The following is a 16,923-nucleotide window of genomic DNA, read 5'->3' on the forward strand; positions in this document are numbered from 1 at the left end:
TCTCCCTGATGTTGTGGGCTGGTGGGTGGGGCGGCCGGGCGGGGCCCCGCGGAGGCGCAACTCATGATTGGTCGGCGCGCTTTGCCGAGGGCTCCGGCGATTGGCGGCTGGCCGTCTCCGCGGCGCTGATTGGGCGACAGCCCGCACTGGTCCCGCCCTGCCGCCGGGGCTGACTGACGGAAGGGGAAGTGGGGGGGGCCGGCGGCGGTGGGGAAGATGGCGTACCAGAGCCTCCGGCTGGAGTACCTGCAGATCCCGCCGGTCAGCCGCGCCTACACCACCGCCTGCGTCCTCACCACCGCCGCTGTGGTGAGCAGCTGCAGCGCCAGCTTCTGTCTGTCCGCGCTACAGACCTCGGGAGGCGGGGGTTGGAGCCTCGGAGGAGCTCCCGAGGGGTTGGTCCCAGGAGTGGGTGGAGGCGTCCGGGGCTGGCTCTGGAGGGGTTCCGGGTGGCCTGTCCAGCGAGCCGGCGAGGGAGTGTTGCCCCAGGACGGGGTGCAGGGTCAGGGCTGCAGGCGGGTGTCCGAGAGAGAAGGATGGACCTGGAGCAGGTCGGAGCTGCGGGCGAGGGGCAAGTGGTCCTGGGGGGCGGGGGGGGTGCTTAGGAAGGCTGGAAGCTGCCGGGAGGGTAGAGCCTGGGGGGACGCTGTGGGGGAGCCCCCGGTGAGCTGTGTGGCTTGGCCCAGCTGCTCCTGGCGGCGCCTAGGTGATGGGCAGCTGCCCCCGGGTCCAGGGCAGCCCCACCAGCCCGCCCTGCCCTCAGGTCAACCCCACCTATCGCCACAGGAGACAGTTTGATTTCTTTGTTAGGTAGCGGGGTGCAGGGAGTGGTCGCGTTTGTACGGGACTCTGTACCGATCCCCTCCTCCCGCCTAAGAGGAAAGCCTCAGAGGCTTGGCAGGAGTGAGACGGGGACGTGGTGGGACTTGTTTCTTGCTGGACTCGCTTTAAGCAGCTTTTTTTTTTTTTTCCAGCAGTTGGAATTGATCACCCCTTTCCAATTGTACTTCAATCCTGAATTAATCTTTAAACACTTCCAAGTAAGTGGTCCTCACAGCCAGGGTTCACGTACCAGTGGTTAAACTTGGTTGGTTTGAGGGGTTTTTTTTATACTTGTTGATAGCAGATCCTCCGCCTTCTTGTTAAAACAAGAATCCAGTGGGAATATTTGATTGTGAGTCTTGATGTGGGGCTGGGAGGGTGGTAATAAAGCCGTGGTTCTCCATCCTGATTGGGTTTCAGAGTCACCTAGGGACTGTTTAAGACATTCCCAGGTTCCTCATCATGTACCCAAATTGCAATCACCAAAGGTGATTTTTATTTGTAAAGTGCATGGTTTTGATTTGATGTGTCCAGTTCCTATATTTAGAAATTACTGCTTCAGGAATGCCAGGGAGGCTCAGGCACTTGAGCGTCTGCCTTCAGCTCAGGTCATGATCCCAGGGTTCTAGGATCAAGCCCCACATCAGGCTCTACACTCAGTGGGGAGTCTGGTTCTCCCTCTCCCTCTGCTGCTCCCTCTGCTTGTGCTCTGTCTCTCAAATAAATAAAATCTTAAAAAAAAAAAAAAAAGAAACAGTAAATTACAGATTCAGAGTTAATATTGCAGTTTGAAAGGAGACTGACCAGCCCAGGGTCCCTGTGTTGCCCACTCACCACCTCGGTGTTATCTCCACGGCCCACTACAGAAACTCAGTGCTTTTATTTTTTTTTTAAGATGTATTTATTGATTTTATGATAGATTGAGAGAGAGAGAGAGAGAGAGAGAGGCAGATACACAGGAGGAGGGAGAAGCAGGCTCCATGCCGGGAGCCCGATGCGGGTCTTGATCCCAGGACTCCAGATCACGCTCTGGGCCAAAGGCAGGCGCCATACCACTGAGCCACCCAGGGAACCCCTGTTAGTGCTTTTAAATTGATCCACCTTCCACGGATCAGATGATAAAAACAAAAGACCCAAAAGTGACTTCAACAATATGCCGGTTTGTGAGAACCCAGTGGGAGACCATCCTCTCCTGTAGTTAGAACGCTAAAGGAGAGATGTCTTATGATCAGATGGCCTGTAGCTGGTGTGGGACAAGGACCCAAGAGTCCGTCCTTTTCCTCTACACTTCCCTCTGCCTCAAGTGTGTGTCATTCACTTCACACCCTCTGAGCTCCAACTTTTGTGTAGCTTCACAGAGTCCCCCTCCTTGTGTCCCTTAGGGTATCTGCAAACACTGCTTTAGAGCATCTCTCGCTGTGTGCTTGCACTCATTTATACACTTGTCTCCGTGCTAAGCTGGTAACTCTAATCCTGGCCTCAGTTAGTGCATAGAACTGAATTATTTCAATCTTGTTCCCAATTCTGAAGAATTGAGTGATGCACAGAGAAGTCCTGCAGACTCTCGTCACTGCCTTTGTCCTTCACTACTCACCTGGCCTTGGCTAGGCGCTGTGGCTCTTCCAGGCCTTGCTTCCTGTTAACTTACTTGGCTCCATTTTGCCTGAGGTGACACCAAGCATTCGCATTTGGAGCTGGGAGTTCCAGGTCTGGGTTCAGAGTCTCCCAGTACAAGTTCCCCAGGGCAAGCCATTTGCAAGCTCTCCAAGTGTCTTGGGTTCTTCCTGTGGGACATGAGGATGGAAGTACCAGCCTGGGTCTCACAGGGTTATTAAGGTCACACCTGAGCATAGACCATGGTGAAACATTGTAAAATGTGGAGCTCTGTCCCCTTGTGAGTAGTTGTTTTTTTCGTGGGTGTGGATGTGTTGGGTAGGGAAACCTATACCAGGGTTTCCAACGTGACAAAAGGAGTCCCTGTATCTGCCAGTTAGACTAATTATTAGAGCATTAGATCTTTACTTGCAGGGAGTCGGCTCTTTATTTAGACTAGAACTTGGTTTTTTTGTTTTTTGTTTTTTTAAAGACAACGACAGTTTCAAAGTGTCTGTCCCATTATCCTTATTAGAAATTTTAGGAGCTGAGTGCTATCTTTCAGACTTCCAACTAGAAGTAGCACAAAAATCCAGGGTCAGATCGAGTGTGCCCTGCTTTTTGGTTCAGATTATACGATCACTTATTCATGGCCTTACAACCATTGCGACCCTGTCTTCCTGTGGCAATGTATCCTGGTGTATTTTACCTAATCTGTCTTTCTCTTGATTTTTTGTCTTTTAACAGATATGGAGGCTAATCACCAATTTCTTATTTTTTGGTCCAGTTGGATTCAATTTTTTATTTAACATGATTTTTCTGTATCCTTTATTAAGTGGGGGTTAGCATCAAAACTTGAGGTTTACGTAGGGAATACAATATAAGGTAAAGCTATTGATGCTGCTGTGTTTGTTACTCTCTTAACTGTGATTTCTGGGTACAGGCTCTGTGGGACACAGAAGAGTTGGTCAGAAAGTAGTACTTTAAAGGCATTCTGTTGGTCCCTGCTTGTTCTTATGGGAGCTATCCAACCACAGAGTGATTACCCTTCTGCCCATAAATCACTTACAAATCAGATCAAGGGAGAGGAAAAGTGGGTTAGTTGAGGCCTATTTACAAAATAACATCAGCAGGTGCCTGAATATGGTGATAAGCCCCAGAGCTGGGGTACAGGCATGAGGAGGGGGTTCACAAGGAACGGAGAACACGAGATATCCTTAGATCTTGGTTGCCAGTTCTGCTGGCTGGAAAGATGGTGCCCGACAGGCCACATGCCGGTTGTTGAAAGAGGGAATGAGATATGCTCTGGTCAGGGGATGATTGGGGCCTCCAAACAGGACATTTGTCCTCCACCTGACTCTCTGGAGTGATAGAGGAGTTACGGCTCAGCTTGTCTGCAGGAGACAGGGTGGGGGGGGGTGCTTTGTTGGGGTTGCAGGATCCCTGCCCTAGGATGGAGTCCCATGGGTCCCATGTGATACGTCATCCTGGTAAGTTTCTCAGAGTGAAGTATTTTCATCATACTGCATCCTTGTTGGCCAAGGTACAGAAGTGCCAAATCTGCCTGGCCTGCGAAAGTTGATTGTCGTCACACGAGGCTTCTTGCCGGGCGTGTCTTCCAAGTCAGGTTGTGAAAAAGCATGGGTGGTACAGGTCACGTGGGGCTGAACGTGGGAAAGACGACCCATGTTTGGAAAGGTTTCCTGAGTAGCTGCAAGCTTGTGTGTGCAGCATCAGGCTCCTTCCCCAGCCAGGAGTGCTTTGTGCCATGGGCGGAGCCAGTCGCAGCTAGTCTTTGCCTTGCCCAAGGTGCCTGGTGGAAGGGAAGTAACCACACTCCCCGTGAACATGCCGAGGACGTGAAGGCTTGGCCTGGTCCAGCTGACACAGAGTCCAGGTGCAGCTCAGCAATATGTTAACTTTACTGTCTTCCTGATTGTGTGCTTAATGTTTTCTTAACTCGGCACTCAAGGTACCGCTACTGTCGAATGCTAGAAGAAGGCTCTTTCCGAGGTCGGACAGCAGACTTTGTATTTATGTTCCTTTTTGGTGGATTCTTAATGACTGTATCCTTCAACAAGTAGAGTGAATACAGGAAAACTAGCCAAATGCCCTGTGTCCTCCTACAGCTCTCCACCTGCCTTCCACGGCCCACTAGATAAGCTGAGCAGATTCAGGTGAATTCCACACCATAGCTGCAGGCACTATGGCTCTTTTACTTTCTGGGATGGCGTTCTGAGCCTCAAGCTGGGCCTCGCTGGGCCAGGAGCCTTTGTACCGAGAGCAGGTCAGAAGCATTGTTAGCCCACGGGGGTCACCGTTTTACTACTTTAGGTTTATGACTGTCGATGTGCATACATTCTTTTTTTAATTTATTTTTATTTTTTTTAAGATTATTTATTTATTTATAGAGACACACAGAGAGAGAGAGAGAGAGAGAGGCAGAGACACAGGCAGAGGGAGAAGCAAGCTCCATGCAGAGAGCCTGACATGGGACTCGATCCTGGGTCTCCAGGATCACGCCCTGGGCTGCAGGTGGCGCTAAACCACTGTGCCACAGGGGCTGCCCACGTTCTTTTTTTTAGAGAGAGAGTTTGTCATGGGGGGAGGAGAGAGAATCTCAAGCAGACTGCACTCCCAACACAGAGCCCAACGTGGGGCTCCATCCCACAACCCTGAGATCATGGCCTGAGTCAAAACTGAGTCGGACGCTTAACACACAGCGCCACCCAGGCGTGCCCCTCCCAATGTGTGCTTTCGAACTAAGTTGGCAAGACATTTATTCAGTAACTATCAAAACTGATAAATTATTATTTTTAACTATTGTCATGGGTGTAACAGCCTTGAACACAGTCCGTTCTGGGACGGTTTCTCCAGCTATCATCACTCACCTCTTAAAGGTGCTAATGGTGAGTGAAACTTAACATAATTATTGACTGAGGAATTCCAATATTTCCCAAATAGTCAAGAACTTCGTGGAAATGGTATTAACTGGAAGCAGCTATGGTCCAGATGTGCTGGCCCACACAGATTTTTGCCTGGTTGCTCTGGGTAATTATTTTCAGGCTTTCCCCCTCCCCCCCCCCCCCCAGCTCGGGACTGCCCTACCTCAGACCTATGTTAGAGCCCAGCCCCCCCCCATCTTGCTCCACCTTCCCTCTCACATTACTGACGTTGATACTTTCCTTAATGCCATCTGCTAGCTTTTTGGTTTGTTTGTGAGCTTAGTTTTCCTGGGACAGGCCTTTACAATAATGCTCGTCTACGTATGGAGCCGAAGGAACCCGTATGTCCGCATGAACTTTTTTGGCCTTCTCAATTTCCAGGCGCCCTTTCTGCCCTGGGTGCTCATGGGCTTTTCCTTGTTGCTGGGGAACTCCATCATCGTGGATCTCTTGGGTAAGAACCTCATCGTGACTTTTTCTATTTGTTTTTACGTGTGAACTAGTCACCACCATTTTTTCATGTCTGGCGCTCACATACAGCTGTTCTGGGATTGTTTGATGGTTGCATGCTCAAAGATTACAATACCAGTTTTTAAATTGTTTTTTAATAACCATAGTGACATTTCTTCCTAAATACACAGAATTTATGTTGGTAGATCCACTAGTAATCAAAATTTTCATCCTGCCCCTCATTCTTTATTTTTGGGCAACTCTAGGCATCGCAGTTGGACACATATATTTTTTCTTGGAAGATGTATTTCCCAATCAGCCTGGTGGAATAAGAATCCTGAAAACACCATCTATTTTGTGAGTATTGGATGCCAGGCTGCATTTTCCTTGCAGATAGCATGGGACAGGGTCTGTGTCTGCGTCTCCGTGGGGCTGCCGTAGCTCCTGGCACATGTGGTTTAACTCTGTCAGTATTTGCAGATTGAACCATGGGCTGCAGTTGAGGAGCATTTGGGTTGGGTCAGAGCAGTTGGTGCCAGGGTTGTGCAGGAGTGAGCTTGGGATGTCCTGGGGATGACGTGGCATGCTGCCCGATGACCACCAGCACCTCCTGCCCCAGGGAGGAGTCTGCTGGTTTCCACGTGAGCCACTGCCCAAGCCTACAGCACAACTGACACCAAGGAAGTTTCCAGTGGTGGGATTTCTGGCCTTCCAGGGAGTAGGAGAAGCAGGGCTCAGCAGTGAGGTGGACTAGAACCAGGTGTAGGGTACCCACTGACCAGCTGTGCGACTCTGAGAAAGTCTCTCTTCATCTCACACTGCGCATTCCTGAGAGTGGAGCTTTGACTTCTTTCTAACCCAGGACACTGTGTCCTTGAGACAGGGTCCATGGGAGGAGTCAAGCATGAATTTTTATTATACAGGGTTGGGTGTGGAAGAGTCCAGCAAAACAAAGACCACTGAGCAGGAACACTGCCTCTCATTGTTGACCTTTTGATGCATATTCTTTCGTCTTACTGTATGTGTGCTTTTAAAAAATGTTCTTTTGTAACCATCTTTTCAATATGTCATAATCATTTTTCCATCCTAGAAGTAGGATTGCTGTTCTTGTTATTGACGAATCTCCATCGGAATGGATGCTCAGGTTTATGGTTCGACTGGCCACGTAGAGTGGCTGTTTCCCCGAAGCCTTGTCAGACATGGGAGGGATTATTTACTTTTTCCTGGGTTGACAGCTGTGAGGTGCTGTCTGGTTTTTATGATTTTTTTTTAAATAGTTTCAGACTTACAGAAAATTACAAACCATTCAAAGGACTTTTTCCTCATAAGTGTTTGTAAGTAAGTTGTCGATCTAATTTCACCACCCCCCGCCCCCATTGTGTACTTTCCCTGAAGGACATTCCCCTACGTAGTCAAAATCAGGAAAAACATGACTCCTCAGACCGAAGCCTCTCCTGGCACTTGTCCCAGTCGGCATCTCATGGGACAAGAGTCCAGCTCAGACTCAGGTGTCGCATTTCTTTGTCACGCCTCTTTGGGCCCTGCCAGTTTGGAGCAGCTCCTAAGTCTTTCCTGGACTCTGACAGTGACGTGTTTGACGGTTGTCATCCCCTCCCATAGAAGGGCCCGAAGATCTGGGTTTGTCTAGTGCTCCCTCACATTTAGATTCTGGTCTCACGTGTTCGACAGGAGCATCAGAGAGGTGACCTGTGTCCTCCCTGCAGTGCTGACGGGTCTGTGGGTCTGCGTGTGCTGGATCCGTCAGACTGGCTGTCATGGCTCTGATGACTGGATTAAGGTCCATCATAAAGCTCCTTTTGTTCCTTTTGTGATTGCTCTGTGGGAAGGCATCTTGAGATGGTCAGTAGCCTTTCTTGATCACATTCCTGTCCTTTATGTCTACATGAGCGGCAGTCCCTTGTCATTGTTGCTTTGATGCTCCTGCCCCAGGTTTGGCCAATGAGAACCCCTTCAAACTGGCTACTAATTACTTTTCAACGTGTCCCCATCATTCTTGTCTCTTCTTTAGGTAATTGATTATTTTCTGGCCAGACAGGATCTCCCAGGCTCCTCCTCTCCCTGACGCTGTTTCTGCAAGGAACTCTGGTTCCTTCCTAGTGGGGAGTGGTGCCTGGAAGTCAAGATGCGGGCACTGGGTGTGCTCATTGCTTGCGGAGTTACTGGGACCGTGAACAGAGCGAGGGAAGTCTGTGTGCCTGTGGGTGTGTTTACATCTGCATTTGCATATCTGTTTTTTAAAAGCGTGAGGTTCCTGACATCCCCAGCTCTAGGATGAGTCCATATGAATCTAGGTGTTTTTTCTTTCTGTATTTTTTTCTCCAGTGTTTTATTATGAAAATGTCCAAACTCACAGAAAGTGGAAAAAATTATACAGTGATATCATTTACCCACCACAGATTCTGTGGTTATATTTTACTATTCTTGCCTTTTATACATCTCTCCATGCCTCTGTCCATCTTTCCATTCCAGTATCCTTAATTCTTTAAGTACTTGAGTGTGTATGTCACTGACTAGACTTTTTTATTTCCATACAAGAGAGTACACCTCTCAAGTGTGTCAACTAACGGGTTTTCATAAATGCACAAGCCTGTGTGACCCAAACTTCTATCAGGATGGAGTGTTGCATTACCCAGAAGGTTCTCTCCATCAGTCTGTCAGTCCTTGCCCCATCCCCCAAGAAGCAATCACCAGGCTGATCTTGTAGCTCTGCTAGCTTCACGCGTGGAGTCCTCCAGGATGTGTGGGTAAACCCCTAGGTGTAAGGCCTCTTCCATTCACCGTCAGGGGATCGAGATTCATCCATATTGTGGCTCACAGCAGGGATCTGTTCCCCTTTCTACAGAGTAGCGTTTCACCAGGTGAATACTCCACCTCCTTTTCTACAGTTCCTTAATTCTCACTGGCAGGGAGGAACCTGATCTCTGTTGTCATTACTATCTTCACCTATTTAGTGAACCCCGAACATAGCCCGTCTTATTACTGCGCCCCCATCACCCATGCGGATGCCTTCTGGTCCTGCTCTGCCTCACACCCACCAGGGTTGGCTGCCCTCTGATGGGGAGTGCCTGCTTGAGCCTACTCAGGCTTTGACACACGGCACCAGGCCCCTCCACATGTGTACGCCCTACACTGGGATGCCCCCCCGCCGCCAGCCCCGTCCTGCCCTGGGGCCACCATGGCTCACTTCCTTGCACACGCACCCACTTTATTTTGCCCTGTTTGAGTTTGGAAAGTAGAAGCAATCTGGGTTTTGAACATGCTTTCTTTTAATTATTACTAAAGCGAACGTTTTCATGTTTTATTGGCCTTTTGGATTTCCTTTTTGAATTGCCTTTTCAGCCCTGTATTTTTCTACTGGGGTGTGTTTGCTTTCATTGTTAGTTTTGTGAGAATTAAGGGAGCTCATGTTGAAGTATAGGTGCTTTTTCAGACCCCATATAAAGTAGAAGTTTTCAGCTAATTATGTCAGCTTCGGGCAAGTGTAATTAGAAATACGAATGCCCAGAGTGGATGCTGTTTTAATGGTCAATTCTTTTTTTTTTTTTTAAGATTTTATTTATTTATTCATGAGAGACACAGAGAGGCAGAGACACAGGCAGAGGAAGAAGCAGGCTCCCAGCAGGGAGCCTGATGCGGGACTCGATCCCAGGACCCTAGGGTTACGACCTGAGCTGAAGGCAGATGCTCAACTGCTAAGTCACCCAGGTGTCTCTAATAATCAGTTCTCTAAGGAGAACTTGAATGGCCCTATAAGGGGATTTTTTTTTTTTTTTAATTCATGAGAGGCACACAGAGAGAGGCAGAGACACAGGGAGAGGGAGAAGCAGGCTCCATTCAGGGAGCCTGACGTGGGAATCGATCCCAGGTCCTATAAGGGGATTTTAAAAGTCTTTTGGACACTATCTTTTTCTATGATCTGTGTAATTTTTCTTGGAATGACTTGTGAACTTTTTAAAATTTCAGTTGTGATAAAATATACATAACGTGCCTAGCCCGGGTGGCTCAGTGGTTTAGCACTGCCTTCAGCCCAGGGCCTGATCCTGGAGACCCAGGATCGAGTCCCACATCAGGCTCCCTACATGGAGCCTGCTTCTCCCTCTGCCTGTGTCTCAGCCTGTCTTTCTCTCTCTGTGTCTCTCATGAATAAATAAATAAAATCTTTAAAAAAAAAAATACATAACATAAACGAGCAGTTCCATGGCAGTAAGTACTCTCACTGTGTGCTTGTGCCACCGCCATCCATCTTTATAATGCTTGATGCAGCAGAAGTGAAACTGTGCTGAGTAACACCCCATCCCCAGCCCTTGGCAGGGGCAGCGCTTCTCTCTCTCTCTGTCTCTGTCTCTGTCTCGGTTCCTCATACACGAGGAATCACATTCTATTTGTCCTCCTGGGTCTGGCTTGTTTCACTCAACACAGCATCCTCAGAGCTCATCCACGTCCGAGCAAGTGTCAGAACTTCCTTCCTTTGTGAGGCTGACTACTATCCTATTGTGTGGATGGACCATCTCGGTGATCCGTCTGTCAGTGGGTACTGGGTGGTACCTTGGTTGTGGGGAGACATTTGTGATATTTAGTGTGAATCAGGTTACAGAACAAATGTGTTATCTAACTTTCATAAAATTACATATATAAAAGTTCTGGAAGAATGATGACAGCATCAACAGGGATTATTCCTGAAGATTTAGGATGTTTGCATGTATTTTCTGTTTTCTCTGCAACTAATATGTGTTGCTTTCATAATAAAAAGAAAAAAAAACAAGAGATAAGAGTTAATATAAACATGAAATTATTTTTTTTTAACATGAAATTATTATGACTTATCTGCACAGCGTGATGACTGTTTCCTTGGTGGGCAGCTATAGTGTCTGTCATCAGAGGCCCAAGGGAAGTCTCTGGCCTTGCAGGACAGGACCTGGGGTGATTCTGGGCCTAAGTGATCTCTGTTCCCTGTCTTTTAGGAAGGCTATTTTTGATACACCAGACGAGGATCCAAATTACAATCCACTACCTGAAGAACGGCCAGGAGGCTTTGCCTGGGGTGAGGGCCAGCGCCTCGGTGGTTAAAGCAACAGTGCCAATGATGAGACCCAGCTGGGAAGAACTCAGTGACATGCCCTTTGGGATTCTTTTATCCTTTGTGTTGCAAAAGTGCGGACACTTTTGACGACTTGGCAGGTTTTAACTCCAGAAGCACTTTATGGAATGGTACACTAATGGATCCAGAAGACACTTGGAGCAGCCGGCCAGTGGCTCCTCACTACCCTGGCAGTGAAGGTATAATCTCTCCGAGCCAAACCACTGGAGAAACAAGTACCCTGCTGCCTCTGGCGAACAAGTACAGGAGTGCTTGAGTTCTGGGGTGTAAGGCAGAGCTTTCTCTTCCTCTTCTTCTTTGATAGACAAGGCCATGGTGTAAATGGAAGTTTCAGAGAGGACAAAATAAAACTGAATTCCATCTCTCTCTTCTCACTGAATCAAAGCTTTTGTGTGTGATCTTTTAAATGACGACAGTGTGTTCTAGTTAGCTGCCGTGTAGGCCTGGGCCAGCCTGCTCTTCCCGGGGCCGCCTCAGCTTTCGACGGGATCGTGTTTCAAGACTGGAAGTATGTGGCTGCTGCGCCGTGGCTGTGCACACGTCTTACCCATGCAGCAAGCCAGCTCCAGTAGGAGGAAGATCAGTTGGTGCTGTCCAGATACTTTGTTCTCCGTCTGGGTTTGGCAAAACGTCCAGTTGTTGGATGACTGGGAAATGGGGATATAGGGTGGTGCTTGCGGCAGCAGGAGTTGCAGCTAACGGAGGGCTGGCTCCGGGCTCATGTGGCATCTTCCCGATTCTGCCTGTATTCCTCCATTAAGAAATATCCAGGAAAAAACATGCCATGGCCAGCCACCCTTTGGGAAAATGACAGATACATCTCTTTTAGACCTGGGATGTTGACTCTGGAGCCACATGAACAGGTACCAGTTAGGAATACCCGGGCCTTAGGCTGGTTAACTTTGGTCATTTTGCTGAATGAAAAGCCAAGCAGCTTTTCAGAGCCAAGCACCTGGCTTACCTTCACAACCAGGTAAAAATTAGGGTCCAGAGGAGTAGACACTTAATGCCTGTGATTCGATAAAGACCCATCCATGGGATCCCTGGGTGGCACAGCGGTTTGGCGCCTGCCTTTGGCCCAGGGCGCGATCCTGGAGACCCGGGATCAAATCCCACATCGGGCTCCCGGTGCATGGAGCCTTAAAAAAAAAAAAAAAAAAAAAAAGACCCATCCAGAGGGGATCCCTGGGTGGCGCAGTGATTTAGCGCCTGCCGTTGGCCCAGGGCGCGATCCTGGAGACCCGGGATCGAATCCCACGTCGGGCTCCCGGTGCATGGAGCCTGCTTCTCCCTCTGCCTATGTCTCTGCCTCTCTCTCTCTCTCTCTCTGTGTGACTATCATAAATAAATAAATTAATTAATTAATTTAAAAGACCCATCCAGAATTATTAATTTCTCTAGGCCTCTGCAGGTTTGCACTCACACTAAGTAGTTCAGAGAACCCACGGGATGAAGATGTCCACCCATAGGGAAGAGATGGTTGCAGATGGTTCTAGCAAATAGGACATAGACATGGACCATTTCCCCAGGAGTGGCCGCCTGGGTAAGTGGTAGCTAGCACTCTTCCATAATGAGCTTTCCCTCAGCAAGATGAACTTGAGGTTTAGGGTAAACGTAATTGACACCCTAAGTGGGGATTTTTCAGGTGGTGTAGTGAGGGGGAAAGTATTTTAATGTCTTCTCATGGCACATGCATTAGTGATGAAAGGTAGTACGGACAGTGGACATGCTGCTAGTCGGTAACCGAACATGGCTGTTACAGTTTTACAGAATGTGGTTTAATGGGATGGCTTTTTTTCTAAGCAATGAAAAAAAAAAAAAAAAAAACTTTAAAATGCCAATCTGAGGATGTACAATCCTTACAGGATTCTTTTTTTTTTTTTTTAATTTTTTTAAAATTTATTTATGATAGTCACAGAGAGAGAGAGAGAGGCAGAGACACAGGCAGAGGGAGAAGCAGGCTCCATGCACCGGGAGCCCGACGTGGGATTCGATTCCGGGTCTCCAGGATCGCGCCCTGAGCCAAAGGCAGGCGCCAAACTGTTGCGCCACCCAGGGATACCCTCCTTACAGGATTCTTATATTTTGTCACGTCCTGGCTCTGTTCGAGAAAGCTTGAGTTGAATTAAAAGTGTCTTGAAAATTACTTAGGGTCTAGAAATAGGTTTCTCTGGGTTTTTTTTGTTTGTTTGTTTTTTTAATATTTATTCATGAGAGACACAGAGAGAGAGGCAGAGACACAGGTAGAGGGAGAAGCAGGCTCCATACAGGGAGCCCGACGTGGGACTCGATCCCGGGTCTCCAGGATCAGGCCCTGGTGCTTCAGGTGGCGCCATACCGCTGAGCCACCTGGGCTGCCCTCTCTGTTTTTGTTCTTTTTTTCTTATAAATTTATTTTTTATTGGTGTTCAATTTGCCAACATATAGAATAACACCCAGTGCTCATCCCGTCAAGTGCCCACCTCAGTGCCCGTCACCCAGTCACCCCTACCCCCGGCCCACCTCCCCTTCCACCACCCCTAGTTCGTTTCCCAGAGTTAGGAGTCTTTGATGTTCTGTCTCCCTTTCTGATATTTCCCACTCATTTTTCTCCTTTCCCCTTTATTCCCTTTCACTATTTTTTAAAGTAGGAACAGGGGCAGCCCCGGTGGCTCAGTCGTTCAGCTGATGCGGGCTCTGAGGATGTGGGTTCCGGTGCTGCGCTGCATTGGGGTGGAGTTGTAGAAATGCAGTGTGCACTCCTGAGGGAAAGACGGATGTGCCCCTCACATCTCCCCAAGAGACAGATTTTCTGCACATTATTGTGTGTTTCTTCTGTTCACTTCTCCCTACCACCTGCTTTTCTTCTGTCACTGCCCTGTGTCCCATTGCCTTTCATGTGCCGGGTGTGGTCTGTCCAAGAGCAGAGCGCCCACGCCCTTGGCAGCGATGCCCTCGCTCTGTCTGGGGCCCCCCAAGTTGTTGGGTGAGGGGCTCCCTGGGGTTGTCATATCTCCCAGACAGAGAGCCAACTTGCACAGGTAAGTGCCGTCTGTATTCTCGGTGCTGTAGGACATACCCTAAGCTACTCGCATATTTTAGGAGTTTGCATTAACGTTGTGGAACTTGCCCCAAACTAGCCCCTTCTCTGCGCAGACATCTGCACTGACTTTGCAGCCCCCAGGGCACACTGTCTCCCTCTGAACCTTGCCCCCACATCTAGCAGGGATGGGAGTCTCTTCGAGGCCTGGCTCCTCAAGAAGTCTTGACTCCTAGGCCTACATCATGGTCTTTCTTTAGATCCCGGTAAAGCTTCCAGTCTGTACGATGTACTCTTACAGCAAATCATAAATCGTTCGTACCGCCCCTTGCTGGTCCACGTGTTAGTCTTGCCTCCCTCATGAAAATGTAAGCCCCAGAAGGGCAGGGTCCATGTCTTTCAGTCTTGTGTCCACCACCAAGCCTGGCACACTGCTTGGCACCTGGGTGCTGAATAAATATGTTGTTTATTGGGATCCCTGGGTGGCTCAGCGGTTTGGCGCCTGCCTTCGGCTCAGGGCGTGATCCTGGAGTCCCTGGAGTCCCACATCGGGCTCCCTGCATGGAGCCTGCTCCTCTCTCTGCCTGGGTCTCTGCTTCTCTCTCTCTCTCTCTCTCTCTCTCTCTCTCTCATGAATGAATAAATAAAATCTTTTAAAAAAATGTTTATTGACCAGACTATTCCCTGGTATTTTCAATTATACAGGGATTAATGTATGTGCAGCCAACCCGTACCTAGTGGGTGAGGCCTGGCATTGTCTGGAAGTGGCATGGAACAAAAGTGAGCCTGATAAAGGGTAGCGGTGTGGTGGGCCAGCCAGACAGCCGGCCAGCAACACCAGCAGCTGGTGTGGGCATCATAAGAACAGACAGTCCCCGGAGCAGTTAAAAACGAAATGTGTCTGACAAGTCGCCTCTTGGAAGAAGAGCCCTGACATTCTTTGGATGGTTATGTTATGATCGGCTGTGTGTGGAAGCCACTTAACCACAAGGGACTTCCTTTGGAGGGACAGCAGACTTCAGACTCCTCCTGTGGGGGGCGGGTGATGTGCATGACACTGGCTGGCTTGGGCCTTCCCTGCAACTTCTCTTTCCACCTAGCTGTGAGGCTGTACCTACTGGGGAGGAGCCGGGGCCTTGGGCCAAAGACTGTGGATGAGTTCCCTACACATGTGGTTTATTTTGCCTGCACCATTTACAAAATTTGAGCCAATACTGAAGGTTGACAGATACCACATGAAAATCATTAGAGGCTTTTCTTGAAGAAAAAAAAAGGCAAGATCTGGCAATGCCAGGTCTGCAGGGCAGCTATTCCTAGAGGTGACTGGCCAGTGGCTGCTTCTAAAGATGGGGCACATGCTCCGTCAAGGCAGGCCTTCACTCATGTTCCCTGCCTGGAATCTTGCAATCACTAGGCGTATGGGTTACCTCCGTGACGTTCGTCTGGAAGGGACGCTAGGAGAAAGGACTGTTGTCCCTCTGTTACATACTCAAGGGTATGTATACCCTGTTACATACCCTCTGTTACATACTCGAACTCCAGAATTCGAGAGTTAACGTTTAGTTTTCACTCTGATGTGAATGTTTACGCCTCCCCCAAACTCCTGTGTCGATCCTAAGGCTGATGTGATGGTATTAGGAAGTGGGGGCCTTCCGGAGCGGCCCTGGTGGTGGGATTAACGCCTTACCAAGCTGCTCCAGAGAAACCCCTAGTCTCTGCCTTCCTGTGAAGACACAGCAGCAGGCAGCAGCAAGGGAAGGGGGTCCTCACCCTGGGGCAGCTGTGCTGGTGTTGCCCAGCCCCGGGATTGTGAGCAGTGGACGTCCGATGTGTGCAAGCCACTTGGCCTGGGGTATCTTCTGTTACAGCAGCCTGAACACTGAAACAGTGACTTTGCTTTCAGTTTTGGGGTTAGCCTTTTTGGTGTGTGTGTGGGGGGTTGCCTTCCTAACGTAACATTTTGCGGTAGTTAGTGTAATTTTGCCAATTCTGAACATACATGCACACCTGTGCTATTAATCCAGCATGCACGTTCCCAGCCCCTTTGACCACTCCACTGTCAGCAGCTCCACTGTCAGCAGCTCCAGGAACATCATCTCTTCCCTGGAGGAAATGGGAAGAAGGATTTTTAACAGGCTTACAGAAAGGATGAGTTTCCTGGAGATGTACTTAAGAGGATGCCTCCCGTCCTTCAAGGGCCTTGAAGCATCTGATGAATTCTCTGGAAATCACACTTCCTGCCACTGTTTCCACCCTGAGCCAGCAGCTGAGAGCTCTGGATGCAGAACGGAGAGGATCTGCTGGTTTCATCCTATCTTCCCTGCTGGAGTCTTGAATCTTTTCATTATGCGTGATGGGGCCCAGCAGCCCAGCTGCACTGAAGAGTTCTGTCTGGGAGAAGGGAAGGAAAGGAGGATCGAGAGGAGGAGGGAGCTGGGAGTGGGCGCTGGGGAGGAAGCTGGAGGAGGAGCTGGGGAGGGAGCTGGAGCAGTAGCTGCAGGGGCAGCTGGGGAGGGAGCTGGGGAGAGTGCTGGGGGAGGGAGCTGAGGGGGAGCTGGAGGGGCTGTGGAGGGTCCGAAGGGAGGAGCTAGGGGAGGAGGTAGGGAGGGAGCTGCGGGAGGAGGGCGAACGACAGTCACCCCCACCCCCGCCCCTGCCGGTGGGACCCTCCGCCCTCACGGCAGGTGCTCACCACTACCCTCGCCCCGCTGGCCTCCACGAGTGTCCGAGGCTGGTTCTCCAGGTTCCGTCAGCACCTACCCTAGAGAGGGTTAAGTGATGCACTGTGAGCGCGTCGTCCACCGATTCTACAAGAGTGCTGTCCTTGCAGAGCAGGAATTACTCTGGGCGAGAAGGGGACACGCGTGTTTACAGTGAGGACACCGTGTTATGAGGACAGAAAGCCCGTCAGGAAGGTCGTCATTAGCGCCGTGGGGGTCGTGCGGAACCCTCCACCCCGCCCCTCACCGTCGTCG

The 16,923-nt window shown here is 49.6% G+C and overlaps 1 protein-coding gene and 1 long non-coding RNA gene across 4 annotated transcripts; one reads left to right on the forward strand and one right to left on the reverse strand.

Annotated features, from left to right (window-relative positions):
* Positions 1–167: 167 nt before the first annotated feature.
* Positions 168–11,308, forward strand: DERL2 (derlin 2). Of its 2 annotated transcripts, none has more exons than XM_026005234.2 (7): positions 168–309; positions 975–1,040; positions 3,163–3,236; positions 4,388–4,481; positions 5,619–5,814; positions 6,077–6,167; positions 10,793–11,308. In XM_026005234.2, the coding sequence occupies exons 1-7, from the start codon at positions 217–219 to the stop codon at positions 10,896–10,898; spliced, it is 720 nt and encodes a 239-aa protein (XP_025861019.1). In that variant the 5' UTR covers positions 168–216; the 3' UTR covers positions 10,899–11,308. The 2 variants fall into 2 exon arrangements, with proteins under 2 accessions (XP_025861019.1, XP_072586111.1); XM_072730010.1 differs by having other exon boundaries at positions 189–309; positions 978–1,040.
* A 1,987-nt stretch (positions 11,309–13,295) lies between these two features.
* On the reverse strand, positions 13,296–16,905 carry LOC112924776 (uncharacterized). Of its 2 annotated transcripts, none has more exons than XR_003235959.2 (2): positions 16,709–16,901; positions 13,296–16,339 (listed from the first exon to the last, which is right to left on the reverse strand). It is a non-coding gene; the product is annotated as an uncharacterized lncRNA (long non-coding RNA). The 2 variants fall into 2 exon arrangements; XR_011995873.1 differs by having other exon boundaries at positions 14,598–16,339; positions 16,641–16,905.
* Positions 16,906–16,923: the final 18 nt, after the last annotated feature.

This window comes from Vulpes vulpes, chromosome 12, assembly GCF_048418805.1.
Source record: "Vulpes vulpes isolate BD-2025 chromosome 12, VulVul3, whole genome shotgun sequence".
In the NCBI taxonomy this organism is placed as follows: Eukaryota; Metazoa; Chordata; class Mammalia; order Carnivora; family Canidae; genus Vulpes; species Vulpes vulpes.

Excerpts from the sequence above, each read along its gene's own strand:
- DERL2 (XM_026005234.2), top strand. The coding sequence starts at position 217 with ATGGCGTACCAGAGCCTCCGGCTGGAGTACCTGCAGATCCCGCCGGTC. Across the intron at positions 310-974 it reads TCCTCACCACCGCCGCTGTG|CAGTTGGAATTGATCACCCC; the intron begins GTGAGCAGCTGC and ends TTTTTTTTCCAG. Across the intron at positions 6,168-10,792 it reads CTGAAAACACCATCTATTTT|GAAGGCTATTTTTGATACAC; the intron begins GTGAGTATTGGA and ends CCTGTCTTTTAG.